General features: G+C 39.8%; 1 protein-coding gene across 1 annotated transcript in view; it reads left to right on the plus strand.

The window, feature by feature from the left end:
- FREM2 (FRAS1 related extracellular matrix 2) overlaps positions 1-23,458 on the plus strand; it is a 212,164-nt gene that overhangs the window by 11,626 nt on the left and 177,080 nt on the right. Inside the window, exon 2 of the mRNA XM_038386548.2 lies at positions 1,497-1,586. Coding sequence (XP_038242476.1) covers positions 1,497-1,586 — 90 coding nt within the window. The remainder of the gene's footprint in view (positions 1-1,496; positions 1,587-23,458) is intronic.

Genomic DNA, 23,458 nt, shown 5'->3' on the forward strand with positions numbered 1-23,458 from the left:
GGAAAGACATGAAATAAAACAATTAAAATATGGCATAGAATAATTCCTTGTTTTATTTTTAAGTTTTTATAATTTAATAAAAGCTTGTTCTAAGAGTAAATTCAGAGGATAGATTTGAAAGAGGTAGGCAAGTAATGTGAGTTCTAGCGTCAGTAACTTTGTTGTTATTGGCATTCCTATGTTGTACGCTTTTAAGTCACAATAATCTATCTTGGCTCCTTCATTCTCTTTAGTTTATATATTGCATCTCCTTGCAACAGCATTCATTAGTGTTGGTAAGCAATGGCAATAGGTTTCCTTTGAGTGTCATGATTTTCCCTAGTTGTACCATCAGCAAGATTGATCCCTTTTCTCCTTTTTTATTGTCCAAATTGTTGCTGGACAGCTTGTTGATCCAGAAAACCAATGTTATACAGTGGTCTGAATGATCATGCTCGACACACCACATGTAACTGTAGGGGATGCTAATTCTGTAAGTTAGCATATGTTTCAGAATGAGTGGCAAGGCACTCAGGACCAGTTCTGCAACCTTCATCTGTGTTGAGTAGAACAATATTCTAGACTACTTACAGAGTGAGGTACTAGTCAGCATCAGTAATAGTAGCAGAATCAGGCCCTTAGTGATGATTTCAGCTGAGCAAAGTGCTACACCAAAACAAAATAACACCCCCCCCGCCATGTAGAACCCTCACCATTGACCATACCTTCTCACCAGCACTCATAACATGCATGTATGCACATTTACTCTGGGTTCTGTTTATCAAACATATATAAATAGGAAAAAACAGTTAACTTTGTTTTTTAAAACATGCAATAATCCATTAATACTGAAATCGTCTGACTCTTAAGGGTATGTCTACACTGCAGTGTAAGCCTAGGCTTCTGTTTGAACTCAGACTCAAACCTAACCCCCCCCTTCCATGTACACATAAAGCATGCTGTCCCAGGACCCCACGGGGATGGAGGATCCAAGCCTGAGTCAAGCCAGGACCTATTGTTCAAGCCATATTGCTTTGCAGTGTAGACACAGGTTCAAGTCCACTGGACTTGTGTTCTGGCAATTTGCCAAAAGTATCCCACAATCCCCTGGGCCAATTTTCTTTGTCCTCTGGACAGTCAAGTTTGGTGGACGGTCAAGTTTTCCCACACAGCCCCACAAGTAAAGGGCAAGAATTGGCCACATTTTGGGAGGGCACTAGGAAATCTGGGATGTGGGTGGTTGAACTTGAGTCTAGATAATGCATTGTAGACTGTGGAGCCCCAGGTTGGGACAAGGTTCAACAATTCCTAGCCAGGGTGGACACTCAAGCCCTAGGTTAACAAACTCAGTGTCTCCAACTCAAGTTCTGCTAACTCTATACTAACATTGCAGATTAGACATAACCTAAAAGTGAAGTCAGACCTCTGATGAACAAATTAATGATAATTAAGTGTTCCTATTCAAACTGTTTCTGTTTACATGTAAGTTAAAATGTGTTTGTCTTGACATTTTCCAGCTGATATTGATGACATGAAGATATGCTATGTTTTAAGAGAAGGTGATAATGCCACTAGTGACCTTTTCCATTTTACCGTTGAAGATGGTGGTAAGTACTCAACTTCTAGAACAGCTTTCTGTGGGTTGAACTACCTTGTGCAGATGTTTAGATTAATTACAGGAAGCTTGTGTAAGCTGTTAATTCACTAGCTTCTGTGCTTTTCAGTATTGTGGACTATTATTATTGTGGCTACAAAAAGTTGCTTTGAAGGAATGGTAACTATATTCAATGTAAAAATACTTAACTACTATGGTAAAAGGGTGAAATCCTCAAATCCCACATAAAGCTCAAGTTATGGGGCTTTATGCAGTTTTCCTGCGTATCCCCAACCCAGACACATAGTTGTAGCATAATCTCTCTGCAACTACTGCACCAGTTTATGAGCTGCAGTAGTGAATGCTGCCCTTCAGAATCCCCATGCAGGGGTTCCTGACCACGGGGCCCAATATCTCTCTCTGCACTCTCCATTAGTACCCGGCCCAAGCCAGGGAAGCTAATGATTCAACCAGCGGACCAAATTTGGTGATGAATCCTGGTCACGTGCCATCTGAAGCATGTTGTGCATATGCTAAGAAGAATATTAGGAGCCATCATGGATCCAATCTTCTCAGCACACAGGTCGTGTGGCATCCCTGTTCTGTGTATCCTTCCCCTCAAATCCATCGGGGTTTGGTCACGTGCAGGGCCTTACTCAGGGTGATCAGTAACAAACAAATTTCAATAACTGAGAATTTGGAGGTGGAAAATGTTTCTATTTAAAATATATCTAACAGTTGCTCTTCAGCGAAAACAGCTTAACAGTACATAACAAATATTGATACAAGATTTTGGAAACAATATGTATGAACATAGCTAACATTTTATCAGTGAGTTACATTTTAAGAAATGACCAGAGATCTTTCTAGGTGTAGATGTCCCTATGGCATGGTAGGTGATTAAGTTAGGATGCTTTAGTATATTTTTCAATAAATTAAATTGCTTTATCTGTAAGCAACAGTGAGCTTTAACTAGTTTAATTTAACACTAAAATCTTTTTTCAAGAACAAAGCTATTTTGAGCCCGATTGTGATCAGCCCTTGTGTCCCCTACACACACACACACGAAGCACTGTCCATCTAAAAACCAATTGCAATAGCAGTCTCTGTGAGCAGAAACTGCTCAGCTCACCCTCTCCGTAGTTAGCAAATTACCCCCAAAGGAGGTTGGCAATAGCCCTGAGCCCATCCTCGCTGGCCTGTGGAGTGGGGCAATGCACTGGGGGTGGGGCGCTCTATGCCATCCTTCTGGATGGCACAGAATGTACCCTCTCCTGTATGTCAGGGATCTGTCTAAGAGATGATGTCTCCTGAGGCACAAATGAGGCTCTTGGAATTGGAGGCCACTTTTCAAAATGTGATTGCTAATCTGTACTGGCCCATTGACCCAAAGATTAACTAATTATTTATGGCATCAGGCTTATTTTCCCAAAATATTTTAATTAAACCAGTACCTAGATCCGGGGAATGAAAGGTTAAGTACAGATATGTTTATGAAACACTATGTGAAATATTTTGCATGCAATACCATAGTATTGTTATGGCAAGAGTCACCAAATGTTGTTGTTACATGGAGTCTCCCAAGTTCTTCTTCTTAACGTGTGAGCTCCAGTGTTAGGAAGACTAGCAGTCTGGTGGTATTAGTTTTGTTATGCAAGGCTCTGAGTAGAGGGAGCTATTTGAGCAGCTGGAGAGTTTGTTCTCTGCCTTGGTCTCTGATTAGAGTCAGTTCTTGAGACACATTTGCTCCCTAGGACATGGGAACTGGTGATGGGCAGAGCTTCCTGGTGGCAAGATCTGCCTCTCTAGTGTTTGGCCATTACTGTTGGTGTATAGGTGTAGCTAAAACAAGGTACACATAGCGTGCACCCAGACTCTGTTTCCCTGATTTTTCTTTTACTGGGAAGCCAGCTTGCAAAGTCTGGGACATCTGCTTCCACTTGGCAGAGGGACAACTGTATTTATTGTGTCCAATTGTAACCTGTAATAGTATGAGTTTTTTTCATAATAATACAAGGAATCATTCTACTTCAAAGCTGATTGTTGATTTTCTAACCCTTTGGGTATTTTCAACAGGGCTCTACCAGATACATTATCATGTTGCACATGCCTTACCTAGGTGGTAAGGTAACACTAACATTAATGTTGTAGTCTTTATTTAAACGGTGGAAAACATTGAGTTGAATTGTATTTAAACATATTTTATGAGAAATAGTTGGCTAAAGAATTTGGAAGGGATGAAATTTGGGACTGAGAAACTAATAGTTTTCTTTGTTTGGAATAATAACTAAATTATAGTAGCAGACTCTTCAAGATCTATAATTTCATGTGAGAAAAAAGCAGAAACTTGCTTTTCTAAATTTCACTCTTCCTCAAAAAAAACATCAAAGCATCTCTTGCGCGGGTCATGTAGATTTTTGGCAGAATGTCAGTGGTGCAGAGACATTTGTTTCTATGTTCTTGGTGCAAAGCCAGCTACTTCTGTAATGACATGCTTCAGTTTTCTCCTGTCTTGATTTCTGTCTCCTGAATTAGCATTGCTTTTTGAAATCTTGCAGTAGTAAACAAGGTTGTGATGTCTATTGTACATTACCTAAAGGTGTAAAATAAAGTAATTCACTCTTCCTATGGGAACCCTTAACTCTGGTTGAGTTGCCTCACAGTGCAAACAGTGAAATCAGTCAGAATATGACTTTGATCAAAGAATGAATGTTTGTTCAAATTACTCCAGAAATATTATTTTAGGAAAGTCAAAAGCTGTATTGAACTAAACACTTTCAAAAGTGATATTCTACTAAAGGTGGAGCGGAGTTTTGCTTACTATGTTTGGGAATTCTTTGGGGCAGTCTCTTAAGACAGCAAGTTGTTTCGTAAGGATGGTCTCTTGCAAATTTCACTATTCTTAGAACAGGAAATAACTATACTATCTCAGATATTATTATGTGGTAACTGTATGTCATCCGATTTTCTTTTCTGTCCTGTATTGGAATCTGCTGATACATACCCCTATGTTTGTGTGAAGTCCCGTTGACATTAATATGAGTCCACATCAGTGCTAGGGGTCATGCTTGCTGAGCCTGGTGCTGAAACTGGGCTTTGATTATGTATGGGTGGCACAAGAGCCACACTTACCCTTTTTCCTTTTAATCATGCACACCGTAGTGATAAGTTGAAAAAGGAAAAAACAATGTTGGAAATATCATCCTCTTCATATGAGCAAACATTTAAATGTAGTGAATTTTGAAGCTTAACAGCCTGGAATATCTTGACATGTTAATATTAACAACAAAGAAACCAATATTGCCAGAAAGCAGGAAAGAACACAGGAGGCAGAAGTGGCAGTGGTAGGAAGAAATGGAAATCCAGGGTGATGGCTGAACTCCTGGACTTTACCCATGTTGTTGGGAGTATGTGTTTATGGGATGTACAGTCACAAACTTTTCAGAGACTACTGTAGTAGATAAGTATATTTATTGGGTTGATGAGGGAGATTCAACCTTACACCAATTAAAGGCTCAGACATTTTTAGTTAAGACAGAGTCTTTGTGTAATTTATACATAGTGTAATAGATTTATGATAGTTCTTAATAAGTAAGGCAACTTTACAGTGTTAAAGAAGTCAAATCAACTTGATACATGGTGCCTTCTGTATATGTGTAGAGTTAGCATTTCAACTGTGCAAAATGGCACTAATCCATTTGGAATGAAAGTTAATGCACAAATTTGTTTCAGTTCATTGAGACTCTGTTCCTCGCATAGAAAATTCCACACCATATCCCCTTATCCTCTATGTGGAGCATTCTTGCTTCTTAGATGAGAAATGACTGAAGTAAATACATGGCTGACAGCTAAGGACCGTATTCTACCTTCATTTTATGCCCAGTGTGCTTCAGATTTATTTTGTGTTATCTTAGACATATAGTTCCACATTCTCATTATCTTGTTCAATCTATGACAAATTGTCATTTTTCTATTGGAGTTTGGTGCATGTCTCAAGAAACATGAAACTAGTTCAGATGAGTTACATTGACTTTATGTGCAGATTCTGCTGCAAGTGCAGAGCAAAATGGACAGAACATACCCTAGAATCTGGAACCATAATGTCAAAGTATTGCACAGACATTAACTAATTAATCCTCAAATACCTCTGTAAAATGAGGAAAAATCATTTAACAGATGGGGAAAAACATTGATAGAAAAGTTGTCTTATGCCCAGAGTCGAACAGCCAAGAATGCTAGAGCTAATACTGGAATACAGGCATTGTTTGATCCCAATCCTGTACAGTAACTCCTCACTTAACGTTGTAGTTATGTTCCTGAAAAATAAAACTTTAAGTGAGACGATGTTAAACAAATCCAATTTTCCCATAAGATTTAATGTAAATGCAGGGGGTTAGGTTCCAAGGAAATTTTTTTGGGGCAGACAAAAGGCATTATATACTGTACAGTACTGTACTGTGGTTGGGAGGTGTCGCTTACCCCACACAGGCACAGCCTGCTGCAGGCAAGGACGCGAGGAAGCACCTTGCACAGCAGCAGAGGCAGCTTCCCCCCAGAAGAACAGGCGCCGACTTTGCCAGGGGGATGCTCCAGGCCTGCCTCTTCCCACCCCCACTACACCTCCTCTCTGGAGCACATCGCATCCCTGCTCTTCCCCCTCCCTCCCAGAAAGTCCTAAGTGCCGCCAAACAGCTGTTTGGCTGTGGGGGAAGCGCTGGGAGGGAGGGGAAGTAGGCGGAGAAGAGGAACTTGTGCAATGCTCCCTTGTAAAGTCGCTGCTCTTCCACAGAATCTTACAAGCAGTGGACAGAGCAGGCAGCCAAACGATGTTATAAGGGAGCATTGCACAACTTTAAATGAGCATGTTCCCTAATGGAGCAGCGATGTAACTTCAAAAGAGTGTTAAGCAGCAGGATGTTAAGTGAGGAGTTACTGTACTCGTTCCCTCATACAGTGCTGGCAGTAGAAAACTCAAAATCTCCTTTTTTATCACTGCCATTGGAGTGTGCATAGCTTCATTTTTTTGCACATAAAATTATCCTTTCTATTTTGATATGACAGATACCTTTGGAACGTTTAAGGCCAGATCTGGTATAAATTAACCTAACACCATTCACCTCAATGGGAGTGCCTTGACTTACACTTACACCTGCTGTGAATCTGGCCCTTAGTATATGTTACATTTGGGAACCTTGTTGCTGAGACTTTCATCTCTTGTCTGGCCCTTTTAATGGCAGTGGGTTTTGGTTTGTTTCCTCCTCTTCTTCCTCTGCAAGTCATCTAGTGCTCAGAGCACTTAAGAACAGAACTGAAGCCCTATTTGGAGGGATTCAGGTGGTATGTCTCAATTAGACGTGGTCGGGAATTTTTCAATGAAATGTTTCTTATCAGAAAATGCTAACTTGATAAAGCTGAAACTTTTTGTGGGAAAGGGGCTGGTTCTGAGGATTTTCCTGTTCTTAAAAATAAAACTGGAAAAAAAAAAAGGTTTGAAAATGCCAAACCAGTGTGTTTCAGCAATGTCAAGAAAGTTCCTTTTTTTTTAAATTTCAAAATGTAAGCTAATTTACACTAAACGTAAAAAAAGTGAAGTTGAAATCACGACACTGATGTGGTTTCCAGTATGTGGTATAATAATTTAGGAACAAAAGTTTTGAACTTGTATCAAAATATCTGGTAGTTCTTAAAGAATCAATATACTAAAATAACATTAAGAATTATTTGGAGTAGCCTTGCGTGAACTCTCTTGTGGGATTTGGGCATGTCAGTCATGGAAGGAAAGTTCAATTACATTTATCTTTGGCACTAAAAACTGGGGCATCCTGTGTTATGCTAGTGGTACCTTTAGTCACTTGGGCTGTGTCTAGACTGGAATAAAACACCTGTGGCACCGAGTCTCAGAGCCCAGGACAGTTGACTTGGGCTCACGAGGTGTAGGCTGTGGGGCTAAAAATTGCAGTGTAGGCATTTGAGCTGAGCCCCAAATGTCTACAATGCAATTTTTAGCCCCACAGCCCGCACCCCATGGGCCCAAGTCAGTTGACCAGGTCAGCTGCGGCTCTGCTGTGGGCCTTTTATTGCAGGTTAGATGTTCCCTTGCTGACTACTGAATAGGATTCTGATCTATTGCCAGCCTTATTGCAGCTCTTTGGTGTCCAGACAATTTTCCACATGCCACACTTCTCACTGTAAGCTTTACCAGAAGATTTAAATAGTAGTTTGACACTACAGTATAAAAAAATCTTTTCTGTAACTGAATCAGTGGGGCGGTTTTGGTCATTGCTTTATGTGGCTAAACAGTCAAAGCTAAATGAAGAGCTGTGTAGAAAAACATAAAGAATAAGAGAGGTCCCATGCCCTTTGTCAGCAGGTGGTTACAGTGGGAAATGTAGAGGGCTCAATCCAGCTCTATTAAAGTCAGTGGAAAGACTCCCATTGACTTCAGTAGGAGTTGGATTGGATGTTTAGCTCTTTTAGAGCCACATTTTGCTTGCCTTGCTCACCTGAGTAGGCCCACTGATTTCATTGGGAGTGCTCTGGTGAGTGAAGTAAGCAAAATTTGGCTCAGATGAGGCTCTGTATGCTCAAGTTCTGTGCAAACTACTTAACAGGGCTGGTCCTAGCTGTTTTGCTGCCAGTATGAAAAATGTTTTTGCTGTTCTCTGAGTAGCTGAGTTAAAAAAACAAACCCAATGACAATAACAAACAGCGGGGCAAAAAAATAAATAAATAAAGTGGTGGGCGGGGGGAGGCAATTGGAACAGCAGAGCCAAATGCGGGGGCGGGGGAAAGGCTAAGTGATGAGGCAACCCCATGGAAGCGGGCTGCCCTGAGTGCACGCTCCTTGGATACCTAATGTAAAAAAAAACTAAGCTACTGACTTGTTTGTTATTATGCATAAAAAGGCGTGGCCAACAGCAAAAATAATAAACGCAATAGTCAGTAAAGTGAGGTCCGAATACAAGTATTAAGAGATTAAGGAGACATTAGATTTAAAGTGAAAAACTAGGGGATAAAATGGATTGCTGGTGACATAAGAACTTACAGAAAGACACTAGTGCCTAAAAGGAGTTATAATAAGGCGCTGCAATAATACCAGGGCTTGGATACAAACATTTTTGACTGAGGCCGCCTAATAGGTTCTAGAGAAACATGAGATGAGAGAAGGGATGTTGGCTGAAGTAGACAAGCTCCATCTTTTCTTTGTTCAGTGAATAATAGCTCAGGCAATTTGTTTGCACAGTATACTACACTGAAGGGTACAGAATGGAGCTATGACTATTATTCTTATTTATAGCTTTATTCATCAGTTAATAACATCAGATCCCTGAATTCCGCCCATAATAATTTGCCAAATTCTGCATTTGGCAGAATTTCTGTTAACCCAGAAAGTTATTTAGTCTTATATTGGGCCTTTCTGAAAAGTTGTATATATGCAATCTGATTTTATACAGGTTAACTTCAGAGCTGTGTTACAATTATTTTCTGACAAACAAAGCTAATGATTCTTGATCTACTGAAGAACATTAAAACATGAGATATCGTAATTTTAAATAATATAAGTATCTGTTGGCATTAAATAATTACAGCTCATGCTTTTTAAATGAAACATGTTTATCTTTTGGCATCATAATAATCCCTCTTTGTGGCAGTTTAACAGCATATTAGCAAAGACTGTATGATGAGTTTTATTGTCTCTTTAATATCTTTATTCAAATTCTTATTTGTATTGCATCATATGACTTACTGACTCCATGAATTGACTCCTCCCTGGTCGGCTTCCCAACTCAGCTCTGTGGAAGGCATTGTGGCAGAAGTTTTTAATATGATGTAGCTGAAGCTTACAGCCTTTTAGTGAGAGGATGGATTAGTGCTGCTGTTTGGAAAGACATCTGCTATCAGTCTAAGGAAAAAGAACCAGATTTTGTAGGTGGTCTTGCTCCTAGGCTTTCAGATGGCAAACACTCACTGTGATGTGAAGGAGGAGTGATGATGTCCATGCTAAAAGTCATCCTTTGTTGCATGGAGGGCTTAAAATGCAGGGCTTCTGTAGAAGAAAAAGACATCTACTCATAAAGGCACAAGACCTCTTCCTACTGTGGTCCTGGATATGTGTGCTCAGGCTGCTTGAACCTGCTGTATCCCTGCCTCTGTGGGAAGTTAAGACTCAAGGATGGCAGTCATGCGAAACTGGGGAGACTTCATAATAGAAAGGTGTCTCCTCCAAAGATATTTTTTGTGTGGCTGTCTGTCATTTAATGAGAGATTTATTACTGAAAGTTACCTTAGTGCTCCTAATTGAGGCTAAACTTACAGGTATAGAAATTTGAAAGAAATAAAAGTTTTAGAATATCAATATATAAGAGCTGAAACTTAGAATAGAAAGAGCAGAGCCTGCTTCATATTTTGTGTAGATTCTGTGCTGTGTCCATCTTCCACTGGTGTCCCATAGATTCACAGAGTTTAAGGTTAGAAGGAACCATAGGATTATCTAGTCTGATCTCTTGTACATTAAACTTCACCCAGAAACCCCTTTACTGAACCAAATAACTTGTGTTTGTGTAAATCATATCTTCTAGAAAGGCATCCAGTTTTGATTTGAAACTATTAACAGATGGAGAATCTCTACTACGCTTGGTAGATTGTTCCAGTTGTTAATTACCCTCACTGTTAATAATCTGTGCCTTATTTCCAAAATAATTGACTGCCTTCAGTTTCCAGCTATTAGTTCTTATTATGCCTTTCTCTTATAAATTAAAGAGACCTTTAGTATAACCAAACTTCTAATCTCATCAAAGAATGAAAGCAGGTTTGTCTGATAAGATCTGTTTTCCATAAAACTGTGGTGACTGGTATTAATTATATTCCTGTCCTTTTATTCTTTCTTTATTAATTGACTCCCATATCAGCTTTTTTATTGTTTTGTCCAGAATTGATGTCGGACTAACCAGCCTATTGTTACCCAGATCATTCCACTTGCCCTTTTTGAATATTGGCACAACTTTAGAACTCTTCTAGTGTTCTGGTATTGCACTGGTATTCCAGGATTTATTAAAATGAACATCTGCAGGCCAGAGATTTCCTCAGACAGCACTTTAAGGAATCTTGGGTACAAGTTGTTTGGGACTGCTGATTTAAAAACATTTATCCCAGCAGATGGTGTTTAACATCCTCCATGGTTACTAATGGCCTGGAAAGTACTTAATCCCCATTACCTGCTACAAGCACATCATATTGCTTCTTTCCAAATATAAAACAGAAATATTTACTGAGTCCATCTGTCTTTTCTGCATTAATATTAACAACATTACCATCTTCATCTAGTGTTGGGCCTATACCGTTGTCAGAATCTCTTTAGTACCTAATATACATTTAAAAAATCCTTTTCATTACCCTGAGCCCTGCCACCCGTGGATTTTTCCCTGCTGTCTTTAAGCTTCCCTTATCATACCAGGAGGTCTGTCAGGGAGCTGGTTATAGCTCCCAGATTCTTTTCTGACTCTGGCCCCAGGTGCAGGTCAGAGCAGCCGAGGAATTGCTCTGAACTGAGCTAGCTGGCCATGTTCCCCAGGCAGCTGTATGCGAACTAACAGTTTCTGGGGAGCTTTGCATTCTAGCCACTCCACCTGCACATCCTGCCACACCCTACACATGCCCCTCCATTGCCCTGACTCCCCCCATACCATGGGATGCATTGAAGAAAGCATAGAAGCCAGCTTCTCAGGTTTATATCTGCTGGAGACTTCCCCATGCCAAGTGTATCCACAGCTAAGGCCAGACTTTGCTTTCTGTATATCACTTGAGTGGGGCAGAGATTCTTCACCCAAGGTTTTCATGTGAGTGTTACTATCGAATATCAAACAGACAAAGAATTCCCGTATCCCCCACAACATACATATGATGAATCATCAGGATAGCTTTTAAACTGAACGTTTTACGTTTGTATGGAGACATCCATTAATGTTTTTGTCTCTCTCTCTTCATTACTTGGCCTCTCCATTGAGACTGCTAACATGGGGGCAAATTGTGATGCTATTTGGGATGTGGAAACTTGTTTATTGGGAAAAGGAATGACGTTAGCAACTTTTGTTCACCTGGGCTAAATTTTAACCTCTGATCTATGGACGAAAGGCAGTGTTCTTGTTTTATTGATCTATATCTTTAATTTTTTGGGAGCTGACTCTCTGGTCTGATCCAGCAGAACATGACCTGGTTTGGGAAGACAAGTAAGTGTGTGTTCTCCTGAGTGGAGATCCTGTCCTGAATCAGAGCCCTTAAGTTGTGGTATTACTCATTCGTGTGCTTGAAGTTCAGCACATGCTTAAGTGCCTTTTGCTGGATCCTGAAAGATGCTGAGCATTCTGGCCCAATCAACACTTTCATGTACTGCTGGAGAAAGGAAGAGATTGGTTTTATTTAATACACACGCACTATATTTGGATGCAATTCAAGCTCTCACAATAGTAAGAGGACATATTCTTTATAGATGAAAACCCCACTTCTTCAGGTGCATCTGACAGAAGTGTGGTTTTTACCCACGAAAGCTTAAGCTCAAATAAATCTGTTAGTCTTTAAGGTGCCACCGGACTCCTTGTTGTTTTTGTAGGTACAGACTAACACAGCTACCCCCTGATTCTTTATAGATGGTAACTAAGATGTTAAAAAGAGGAAGGTGAGAGGAGCGAAGTTGGGAATAATAAAAGCAAAGTGAAAAATCATCATTAGAGTAAATGAAATAGTTTTTTGTTTGTATTTGGCCCAGATGGGAATTTCTTAAACTGGTATATTGTGGTTGCCTACATGGGAGTCTCTTCAGTTAATCTTTCTTTTACAGAATGCTCAACAGCTAATTAGTTTTTGGTTTTAGCAATAGAAGGAATTTTGTTAAGAATAAGGCCCTTAGAAAGCTCTGTGAAAAGAGAGATTTTTCTGTTTTCTTCTTTCAGAAGTAGGCTTTCAGCTTGTTTTACGGTAGAATCATTAGTAAAACATTAATTCTTTAGACTTGATAGAACATTTCCCTGTATGTTTGCCAGGATTCAAATTCCAGTTACTTGTAACTTAAGTATAAGCACACTGCTTCTGTCACTTTACTGTTTCACAAACATTTTCTTTGGGATTGAAGGAATGCTGTTATCACACACCTTGCTGCCTGGGTAAAGCTTTGTAGTTAGGGTGGGGCACATTGATTAAAGCAGTAAGGATGCCTTCAGTGAAAATTTAGGGCCTGTTCCAATGTCCAGTGAAGTCAATGGGAGCTTTTCCAAGGAGTTTAGTATGCTTTGGATGAGGCCCTTTGGGTGGGATTCACAAAGGTATTTAGGCATCTAACTCCTGCTGAAATCAGTGACAGGTAGGCATCTAAATACCTTTGCGAATTTACCCTTTGTGCCTAGAAGTTAAAGACCATTGAAGTCAATGGGAAGTTTGCCAGGACTTCAGGGATCAAGATCAGATTCTATTAGAGAAATGGACTTCAGTAAAATACACTATGTACAGTTGTAAAAATTTGGGAATGTATCAAAATTTTTACTGAAATATCAAGCCATCTTTTAGTCTCACAAGCGTTCAATCCTTCATAGCTATTGCCTTCTCTAAAACTCTAGCTCCCCTCCTCCAGTGTCTACAGGAATGTTTGGCTGTTTCCCCATGTAGCACCTTCAAGAGGCATATATTTTTCCTCTATGGTTCACTCTCCCAAAGGCATGGACTAGATGCAGGCATTGCTGCATCTAACTGCTGGACTAGTTGATTCCTTTTCCCCCTCACTAAATTCACAGCCTCAGTTCCTCTTCCTGCTTTGTAGTTAGACATAGAGTATGGAGAAGGAACCACCAGCATCAAGAGCATTGAGTGGGCTGGGGCAGGAGAAAAATAATCTGTTAGCTACTTGCCCCAACAGCTGCAACACTGACCACACCCCCCAGCAGCAGGTGAGAGGGAAATATTTTAAAAAATGCCAGCAACTTTTCACTGTTGTCCCAGAGATTTGGGGTTTGAACCAGTACAAACTTCTAAAACTGAGGATGGTTTTGGCCAAATTGGGGCTGTTGGCAGATTTCTGGTCGTCTTCACTCTCCAATTAAGGCCAAAGGGAAAACAATGGTGGGCTTCGGTCTTGTTTCCAGATAAGAACTGACAGTATGGTTCTGCAAGCAAGCAAGGAATTGGAAAGGAGGGTCTGTTGTTAGTTTCTAGTTGCACCCGTGATAAGCTAGGCTCATTTAGAAATTCATGAAGAGACAATCCTTGCTCTAAATTGCTCATAGCATTGGAATAAATAGTCAGATAGGGGAAGGAGAACAACAACTAGGGTTTTTATATATATATACACAGATCAGCTATATTGTCCACAGCATGGCACTCCAGCATAGCTGGAATCTTTAAAATGGACTTAAACGTGGCCAGGGCAGGGGACTGGCAGATGAGCTCTGAGAGTTTTTACCATTCATAGAAGGCTATGTAAAGGAAGATATGGAAGCAATTGTATTGCATTCTAATCCCAGTTCTGCCAATCACTTGCAGAGCGTCATTGGGCAAGTCACTTGACCTTTGTGTGGCTCAATTTCTCCCTTTGCAAAATTAAATTTATCTAGTGTCTCACATAGGTGGTCTTGCCTGTATAACTCTTTAAAGACTAAAATTACTATATACAGTGTATTATCTTTAAATATATTGCAGCAGATGCTTAGCTGGTTTAAACTGTCATAACTCCATTGTCCTCAGTGGAGCTATGAAAATTTACACCACTGATGATCTGCCCCATTGTCTTTAAAATGTAATACTTTTATTAAAGAATGAGAAGTAACAAACTACAACGGTTAAGATACATTTCTGTTTTTCAAGTAATTTTAATGAGGCCCTCTCGTTCATTGTTGTTCGTCAAAATGTGATTTTAATTTATTTCAACAATAAACTGTCCCATAATTCCACCTTTTATAACCACCAGAAAGGAGAGCAATGTTGGAAGAAAGCATAGCTATTTGGTAATCAAAATGTTCAGTTAATTTTTTTTTTATTTAGCCTCAACATTATTGCACTTTCTCCCTCTCGAACATATCATCCATCATGTGTGTACCTGTTGCCATTGAGTACACATAGCAGCAGCTCACATTTTATATGCTTGTATCCTTATCCTTTGACAGTTCCTTTCTCCTGTCTCCATAATGATTGCCACTCATCAGAATTCTTAGTGTTTTTCATTAATAAATTAAAAGGCAAAATGATTTATTCCAATTTTTATTTTAATAAATTGAACCAAATGGGAGGATTATAGATATGCAGTATTTATGCATTTTGGACAAATATCCCAGTAAAATACATTTCCATAACATTCCAAGTTTATTGCTAAACCCATAGGTTAGGGTGGGTCACAGTAAATCATATTTTTCCAAGATGCATTAATGATCTGCAAATATTTGCCGCACATTTAGAATGGTTGAGGGGGAGGGGGAAGAAAGATATTTCAGGGGGTCTGGTTTTGCTCCTTATTGAGCCCCCACACTAAGTCCTCTAGAACAGCCCACACATCAGCTGCTAAATGCATTTTACTAATCCCACTTTTCAGGCAGCCAAGAGAATTAAGTTTCTGTGGAATGGTTCTTTGCTACTTTCAGAGTGCTTACATATTGAAAGAGCAGAAGAGGGCCCCAAAGGAATTTATAACATAGTTTTACATGTCAGGTTAGTTAAATTGTTTATGGTAAAGCTCTAGTAACTGCAAAGTGAATTCAATAATGAGTGAATGCAGTTTTACATCATTAGTTCGCAAGTTGCTTCTGCTATTGTTTAAAGGGCTATTAGCAAGGTAAAAACACTGGGCCATATTATACCATCAATTTTTAAGCGGGAGTCACTCCTGGTAGGAACTCTGCCTAAAAATATGTGGCCCAATATGTTCTATAAAATATTCCTTTTCTTGCTTCAGTTGCCAGAGAGCTTTTTCAAACTGAAATCATTTTAAAGATCTAATTTTTCACCATTTATACTGTCTACATGTTGCATTTCTCTCACGTTTCAGTTAAACAAGAACGGTCAGCTTCACTTTGTTCATAGTCTTAACTACTTTCTGATGTTTATGCACTTCCAAAATGTTGTCTTGTATTGGTTTGTATCACTGCCTGGGAATATTTACAGTATTTTTATTGGAATTTTGATTTATTTTATTTGGCGATCCTATTTATGTGTAAGCTCATTGAGGCAGGACTGCATCTAAATATAAGGACTTGATTGTGCAAACATTATGTACCTTCATTCATTTGTGCATATGATACAGTATTTTACTTACATGATTACATGTAGGCTTGGAAGGATTAGATTTTTATTGATAAATATCACTAAACATCAATTTACATCATGCACATACAAATCGTTGAAAAAATATTTCTACAGAAACATAGGGCTGGAAGGGACCTCAGGAGGTCATCTAGTCCAACCCCCTGCTCAAAGCAGGACCAAGACCCAATTTTTTTTGCCCCAGGTCCCAAATGGCCCCCTCAAGGATTGAACTCACAACCCTGGGTTTAGCAGGCCCATGCTCAAACCACTGAGCTATCCCTCCCCCAATAGATAAGTAAATCTATAATCTATAAGTAATCAAAATATGCAGATAGGCTGCATAAGAAATGCTGCTTGAGAATTTATTACAGTTTGATTTAAGGATATTGACTATATCTTGACATGTGAAGTTGACCATTTATGTTTTAACGGTTATAAAGCTTAAAATTTTTGAATCGCAATGTCTGCTCTCACTAAACAATTATTGTCTGACCCCTCCATAAATTCCTGCAACTGTGAAAATTTAAATTGATAAAAATAAAAAAAAAATGCTTACAAATAAACCTTGATATTATCTGTCAAAATTATTTAAAAAAAATGTAATTCTGCCGAGCTTAATTACATGCTGGTTTTTCTATAGAATATTGGCTTCATTCAATGCACAGGATAGATCCACAAGGGGGCACAAATAAAATTGAATGGGCAACAATAAATCTGGCATTTAATAACTTTTGAATGCTTGATTTTGCAATCTAAATAACATTCTTTTAACACTTTAGGTACACTTTCAGTACACTAAACTAGGCGTGTTCCTTTTGACTTAAGGGAGACTTTTAAGCACTCTTTTCCATGGTATTACCTCTACTTAGTTTTGTTTTTTGTTTGATGTATGTCCAGAGTAAGTTTGGTTTTATGGAAAATAGGTCTTGTCAAACTAACCAGATTTCATTGGTTCATTGATTCATTGGTTGGAAAAGGTAGTAATTTACTGTGTAGATGTAATGTATGTGGACTTTTATAAAGTGTTTGACGTAGAACTGCATGATATTCTGACTAAAAAAATACTAGCACTATACAACAACAAAGCACATGTTAAATGGATTAAGACTGCCTAAATGACAGATTTCAAATAAAGTTGATGAAGGGAATCATCACTGAATGTGGAGTTATTCCAAGTGAAGTTCCTCAGGGATAGGTTCTTGGCCTGACAATATTCAATATTTTCATCAACGAATGGTGACTGCTGATAAAATTTGCAGATGTCACATTGGTAGAATAGTAGATAATGATGATAGGGTGATCATACAGAGAGGTCTGGATTGCTTGGTAAGCTGACCCATTCAAACAAAATGCATTTTAATATAGCCAAATGTAATACTGAATAGCTAGGAAGAAAGAAAGCAGGTCATATCTACAGAATGGGGGGGCTGTAGCCAGTGATGAGCTGCCAAAATCTTAACTGGTTCCTTCCTCACCCCTCGAGGGGATCGTTGCCCACCCCCGCTCCCCGGGACTCCTACTCCATCCAACCTCCCTGTTCCTTGATGCCCCCCCAGGACACCTGCCCCATCCACCCCTGTCCCCTGACTGCCCCCAGAACTGGGCAGGAGGGTCTCGTGGGCCACCGTAGTGGGTGCCCACCCCACCCCTAAGAGCCAGAGAACCTGCCAGGGGCAAAGTGGGGAGTCCCGGCGCTGCTTTCCTGGGGCAGCTCTCAGGAAGCATCTGGCAGGTCCTTCTGGCTCCTAGGGGCGGGGGAGCGTAGCTGGGGAGGAACAGGGGGAGCGGCTGCTCCCCGTACTGATCACATCAAAAGTGGCACCTTAGGCGCCGACTCCCTGGGTGCTCCGGGGCTGGAGCACCCACGGGGAAAATTTGGTGGGTGTTCCCGGCCCCAGCTCACCTCACCTCCGCTCTGCCTCCGCCCCTGAACCCACCGCCCCACTCTGCTTCTCCGCCCCCTCCCCCAGCTTCCCGTGAATCAGCTGTTCAGCGGGAAGCCTGGGAGGGCTGAGAAGCAGGCGGTGGCTTCCCGCTCAGGCCGAGGGTGGCGGAGGTGAGCTTGGCGTGGAGCGGTTCCCCTGTGCGTCCCCCCCCCCAGGTTACCTGCTGCAGCGCGGGCAGCCCTCCCCATGCCCCCCTGCCCCAGCTCACGTCCGCTCTGCCTCCCTGGGCCTGAGTGTGAAGCCGCCGCCTGCTTCTCAGCCCACCCCGGCTTCCTGGCGAACAGCTGATTCGCGGGAAGCTGGGGGGGAGAGCGTTCAGGGGAGGAGGTAGAGCGGAGGTGAGCTGGGGCCGGAGGTGGGGCGGGGAGCTGCCAGTGGGTGCTCTGCACCCACCAAATTTTCCCCTTGAGTGCTCCAGGGCTGGAGCAACCATGGAGTCGGCACCTAAGATGCCACTTTTGGCCAGTTAAATTTAGAAGCCCTTTTAGAACTGGTTGTCCCTCGTGGAACAACCAGTTCTAAAAGGGCTTTTAAATTTAACAATCGGTTCTAGCGAACCGGTGCGAACCGGCTCTAGTTCACCACTGACTGTAGCCTGGAAAGAAGTAACTCTGCAAAGGATTTAGGGGTCATAGTGGACATGCAATGGAACATGAGCTCCCAGTGCAGTCCTGAGACAATGGTCCAATATGTTCCTTGCATATATAAACAGGGGAGTAGTGAGTAGGAGCAGCTCTGTATGCGGCATGGGGGGGGGGAGATTGATACTAAAATGATCTGCATCCAGTTCATGTTTTAAAAGGAGGTTGAAAAATTAGAGTGCAGAGAAGAACCACAAATGATTTGAGGGCTGGAGAAAATCTCCAAATGTGAGTGATCTGAGGAGCTCAGTTTGTTCAGTTTAAGAAGATTGAGAGGTGACTTGATTACAGTGTATTAGTATCTTCACAGGAGAAAATACTAAATGTGCCAGTGCTCTTTAATCTAATGGAGAAAAGCATAACAAAAAACTAAAGCTGGCAGTTAAAACCAGACAAATTCAAATGAGAAATAATGTGCACGTTTTAGCAGTGAGGATGAAAGTCAGACTAAATGATCTAAAGGCCCTTCTGGTTGTAAAATCTACTAACCTTTTCATCAGTGAGGCAAGGTTCTGTAGAAACCTTTGCCTGTTAGGCCTGATCCTACTTTCAGTAGAAGTCAATGGCAAAATTCTCAATGGTTTCAGTGAGGAAGGACGGGGTCCAAAGTACACAACTTGTGGAAGCCAAAGCATTCTTGTACAATCTGAAAAAATAGTGCTGATACTACGTTTTTTTCTTTTAACAAACCCAGAAAATTCTTTCACAAAAGTACAGTAGAACCTCAGAGTTACGAAAACCAAAGTTACGAACTGACCAATCAACCACACACCTCATTTGGAACTGGAAATACACAATCAGGCGGCTTCAGAGATGACTAAAAAAAAAGACAAATACAGTTCTGTGTTAAATGTAAACTACTAAAAAAAAAAGGGAAAGCAGCATTTTTCTTCTGCATAGTAAAGTTTCAAAGCTGTATTGAGTCAGTGTGCAGTTGTAAACTTTTGAAAGGACAACCATAATGTTTTGTTCAGAGTTACAAACATTTCAGAGTTATGAACAACCTCCATTTCCCAGGTGTTTGTAACTCTGAGATTCTGCTGTATAATGAGAATCTTAGGATCATGTGGCTAAGAATTCAAAAGTCAGGAAATACCAGTGTTAAGGTTGAATGTTGTTGTTGTTTGTTGTTTATGCGTATTGTGATAACATGTAGGGACCCATATCATAGAACAGGACCACATTGTGGTGGGCACAGTATATGCAATGTTAACTCTGGCTCTTTCTGACTTTTGATACAGTCTCTAATTAAATGATTGAATGTTATTTCTAAAATATGATACACTATTCTTTTTTCCCCTACAAGATCACGAGGTGGAACTTGTAATCTGAACATTCTTAACTTTTTTCCGTTGAATTATTTATTTTTAAAAGTGTGCAATATTTTAAGAAAATAAAATCTACCTTTTCCTGCTAAATTTCAAAGGCAAACATAATTAACAAATAAATATGAAAGTTATCTAAATGAGGCCAAATTTATTGCATAGAAATCACATTTTATCTCTGATGTGTAACAGACCTAACCCATATACCTTTCTTTTCTGAATAATTTTATATTTTGAAATACAGGTGCAGTGTTCTTAAGACTTTCATGGGCCAAATTCTGCTCTGCTCAGTCACAGTAGGGTAAATCTAGAATAAAGGGAAGTCATCCAGATTTACACTGGTAGAAAGGAGAGCAGGATTTAGTTCCATGTGTTTAAACCTTTTCTATTTCTCCTACACAAGTGACTCCACTGTTGTGTACCTAGTAGCCAACGTGGTAGCTTCTCTACACTGTCCCACCAATATGCTTCAAACCATTCTTCTGGACAGAACGCTTCAAATGACAAGGTTGTAAAAATTTTATCCTCAGTCACTGCTAGCCATGGTGTCACTTAACACCAAATGCAATGCTATAGACAGTTTCCTGCTATGACCAGACACTAAGACCACCAACTTATGTCATGTGGCAATAAGTTTCATTCTAGTTTATTGTTTAATTGATCTGGATTTGAACCTGTGACCTAAAGGCAAAAGGCCTTGTAGCCCACTAATAATTCCCTGAGCTACCAGGGCCCTTGACTTTGTGTGGCTTGTATATTTTCCAACAGGTCATCTTTCTTTTCCCCTCTACTCCTGCTCTTGTTTGTATTCAGCTGAGGTTGATTTAGTAGGTAATGTGGCTCACAATGGTGTCTTGAACTTTGAATTCTTGTCATGCCTGAACTAGCATTCTACCTGAAGAAAGGCAAGTATTTCTTTCACTGCTCAGCTTTGCATAAACAATTCTTTCCTCTAACTTTGTTTATAGATATTGTTCATCCAATCAGCCACCTAGATGGGTAGGAGACATAACATTCTGTTTTAGGCAGTAGTGTGTTTTTAAGTATATGAAGTATATTTATCCTTTACACTGAAGGGTCAAAGTTTCAGTACAAATTTCTTAGAAAACATGGGGAAGGGCTGGGTGGGTGGTGTTGTCGTTAGACATTTAAGTAATACTTTTGGGGCAACTTCTAGCTTTCACTGTTCAATATCATAAGCTCTCAGGCCCAACCCACTTCTCCACTCTAAAATTGCAAAAAGAAAAGGAGTACTTGTGGCACCTTAGAGACTAACAAATTTATTTGCGCATAAGCTTTCGTGAGCTACAGCTCACTTCATCCGATGAATTGAGCTGTAGCTCACGAAAGCTTATGCTCAAATAAATTTGTTAGTCTCTAAGGTGCCACAAGTACTCCTTTTCTTTTTGTGAATACAGACTAACACGGCTGCTACTCTGAAACTCTAAAATTGATAAGAGATCGTCAAGAAGCTGATAAATGAGGGCTTGGAGGTTAAGAGTAGAATGAAATATTTGGGTTGGGTTTCAGTGCAAAGCAGTATCTATCAGTAAACTTGTGCCTTCATTTCTTCAACAAGAAATGTTGTTTAACTGCAAGTTCCACTAAAAGGGCTTGAGATATTTACTCCACAGTCTACCAGCCCGAGAACTGAGATTCCCTGTCAGAGTGAAAAACACCTGTCCTCTTCCCCTCCCTTAAAGCACTATCCCTCTGTGAATCCACTTTAGGCAGTGCAGCTCAGCACTGTCTTCCACTCAGGGCTGTGTGTTAAATGACTGTGCTCTGTTAATAGGATTTTGCTAAACGAGCAGGGCTTGCAGTTTATTTTCATATAAGGACATTTTTAAATTGGAATTGGTAAACAAAGTGAAAGCCATTGCAATAACTTTGTGTGAGTTCTGCCCTCTCTTTAATTAAGGTGTAACAAAAATGGTTGTTTTGCTTTAATGTCTTTGAAGTTTTGATTTTTGCAATTCAGACTAACAGCACGGTAATATCAATTTTATTAGAGAGAGTTGGTTAGTACAAATAATAGTTCATGAACCTTTCTAAAATTTCATTTCAGACCACAAATACCATAGCAGAACAAACTGCTTTTATTACCATTTTTGTCCAATTAATCAGTATATATGGTGTCAGTCTTCTAAATTTAAATATTTGAAGTACAAATCAATGGAAGTTTTCAGTATGCTTGATAAATATCCCTTTAGTAGTTTTCTGCACCAAATATTTTCACGCAGGGAAATTCATGCATTTTGTTATACTGTACCTGTTCAGATTAGTATCAATCATTTGGCTTTATCATTTTTGTTAGTATCCTAGCTAGCATACAGTGTTTGTGGTCTTATCTACTTCTCTTGTCTACAGACAATGGCAGTGCATTAATGACCTTGTCCAATGTGGTTTTAGGATCTGCCAGTGCACCAGTGACCTTGGGAATTGTAATTCTGTAGTCTGAGGCTATATATAAATGACCTTGTTTAATTCTATTTTGCACCGTTTATCCTAGCATAACAGTAATTTCTGCGATGGGTCTGAGCATCTCCTTGTTCAGTTCATAGTATGTATAGCCTTGTCTTGAAACTACTGATTTAGAACTCTAGTCCCAAAGGACTTTTTTTCCCCTTTATGAAAGAAATGAATTAATGTCCCTATCCTTTTCTCATCCTAAGGCTCTTTCAATAACAGAGATATGATACATTATACAGGCTCTGTCTTGAAACCATTTATGCACTTTAGGGTTAGCCTGCTCATTTAAACAGGCATTTACCCAGCTCAAAGTGCAATCATGCTAATTGCAGACACAAGTTAGGTGTACATTTTGTATGCTCATTTATGTGCTTAAGCTTTTTGAAAATCTGCAAGTTAGTCTTGACAGTTTCTTAGCCTATATTAGCATTTAACTGAAAGTTTAAAGAGGATCTAAAATACAACAAATTTAAAACACATTAAAGGAAATATAGTTTAAGTGACTCATAATTAATCTACTTATTTTAGGTAATAAATATGTGGTACTGTCAAAGATTGATATATCCAAAGAGGAAGTCCTGGAACAATTTGAATAAACTGATAATGTGAAAAGCACCAGTTCACCATGACTGGATGATGTATGTCCAAGAGGAACTTAAAATCAAGTGTCTGAGCATCTAACAAAGCTATGCCCTCATTAAAATCAGCTACATAACAAAGGACTGGAGGGTGGTAAATATTGTATCTGTTTTGGGAGGAGGGAGCAGAAGGCACTACTGGTGTTTCTGGGATGTATAGGCCAATAAGGTTACTGTAGTACCAGGGACCAGGTTGAAACTATAATTTAAATTAGAATGTTAAAACACCTACATGCAAATGATAAGAAATAAACATGCCACAAAGCCTCGTTAATCTACTGGAATTCTTTTAGCATGTAGTAGAATCTGCAGTACAAAGAACTGTTTGACATACTTGCTTTAAGAAAAGGAGTACCCGTGGCACCTTAGAGACTAACAAATTTATTAGAGCATAAGCTTTCGTGAGCTACAGCTCACTTCATCGGATGCATTTGGTTGAAAAAGCAGAGGAGAGATTTATATACACACACACACACAGAGAACATGAAACAATGGGTTTATCATACACACTGTAAGGAGAGTGATCACTTAAGATAAGCCATCACCAGCAGCAGGGGGGGGGAAAGGAGGAAAACCTTTCATGGTG

This window comes from Dermochelys coriacea, chromosome 1 (assembly GCF_009764565.3).
Source record: "Dermochelys coriacea isolate rDerCor1 chromosome 1, rDerCor1.pri.v4, whole genome shotgun sequence".
NCBI classification, from domain to species: domain Eukaryota; kingdom Metazoa; phylum Chordata; order Testudines; family Dermochelyidae; genus Dermochelys; species Dermochelys coriacea.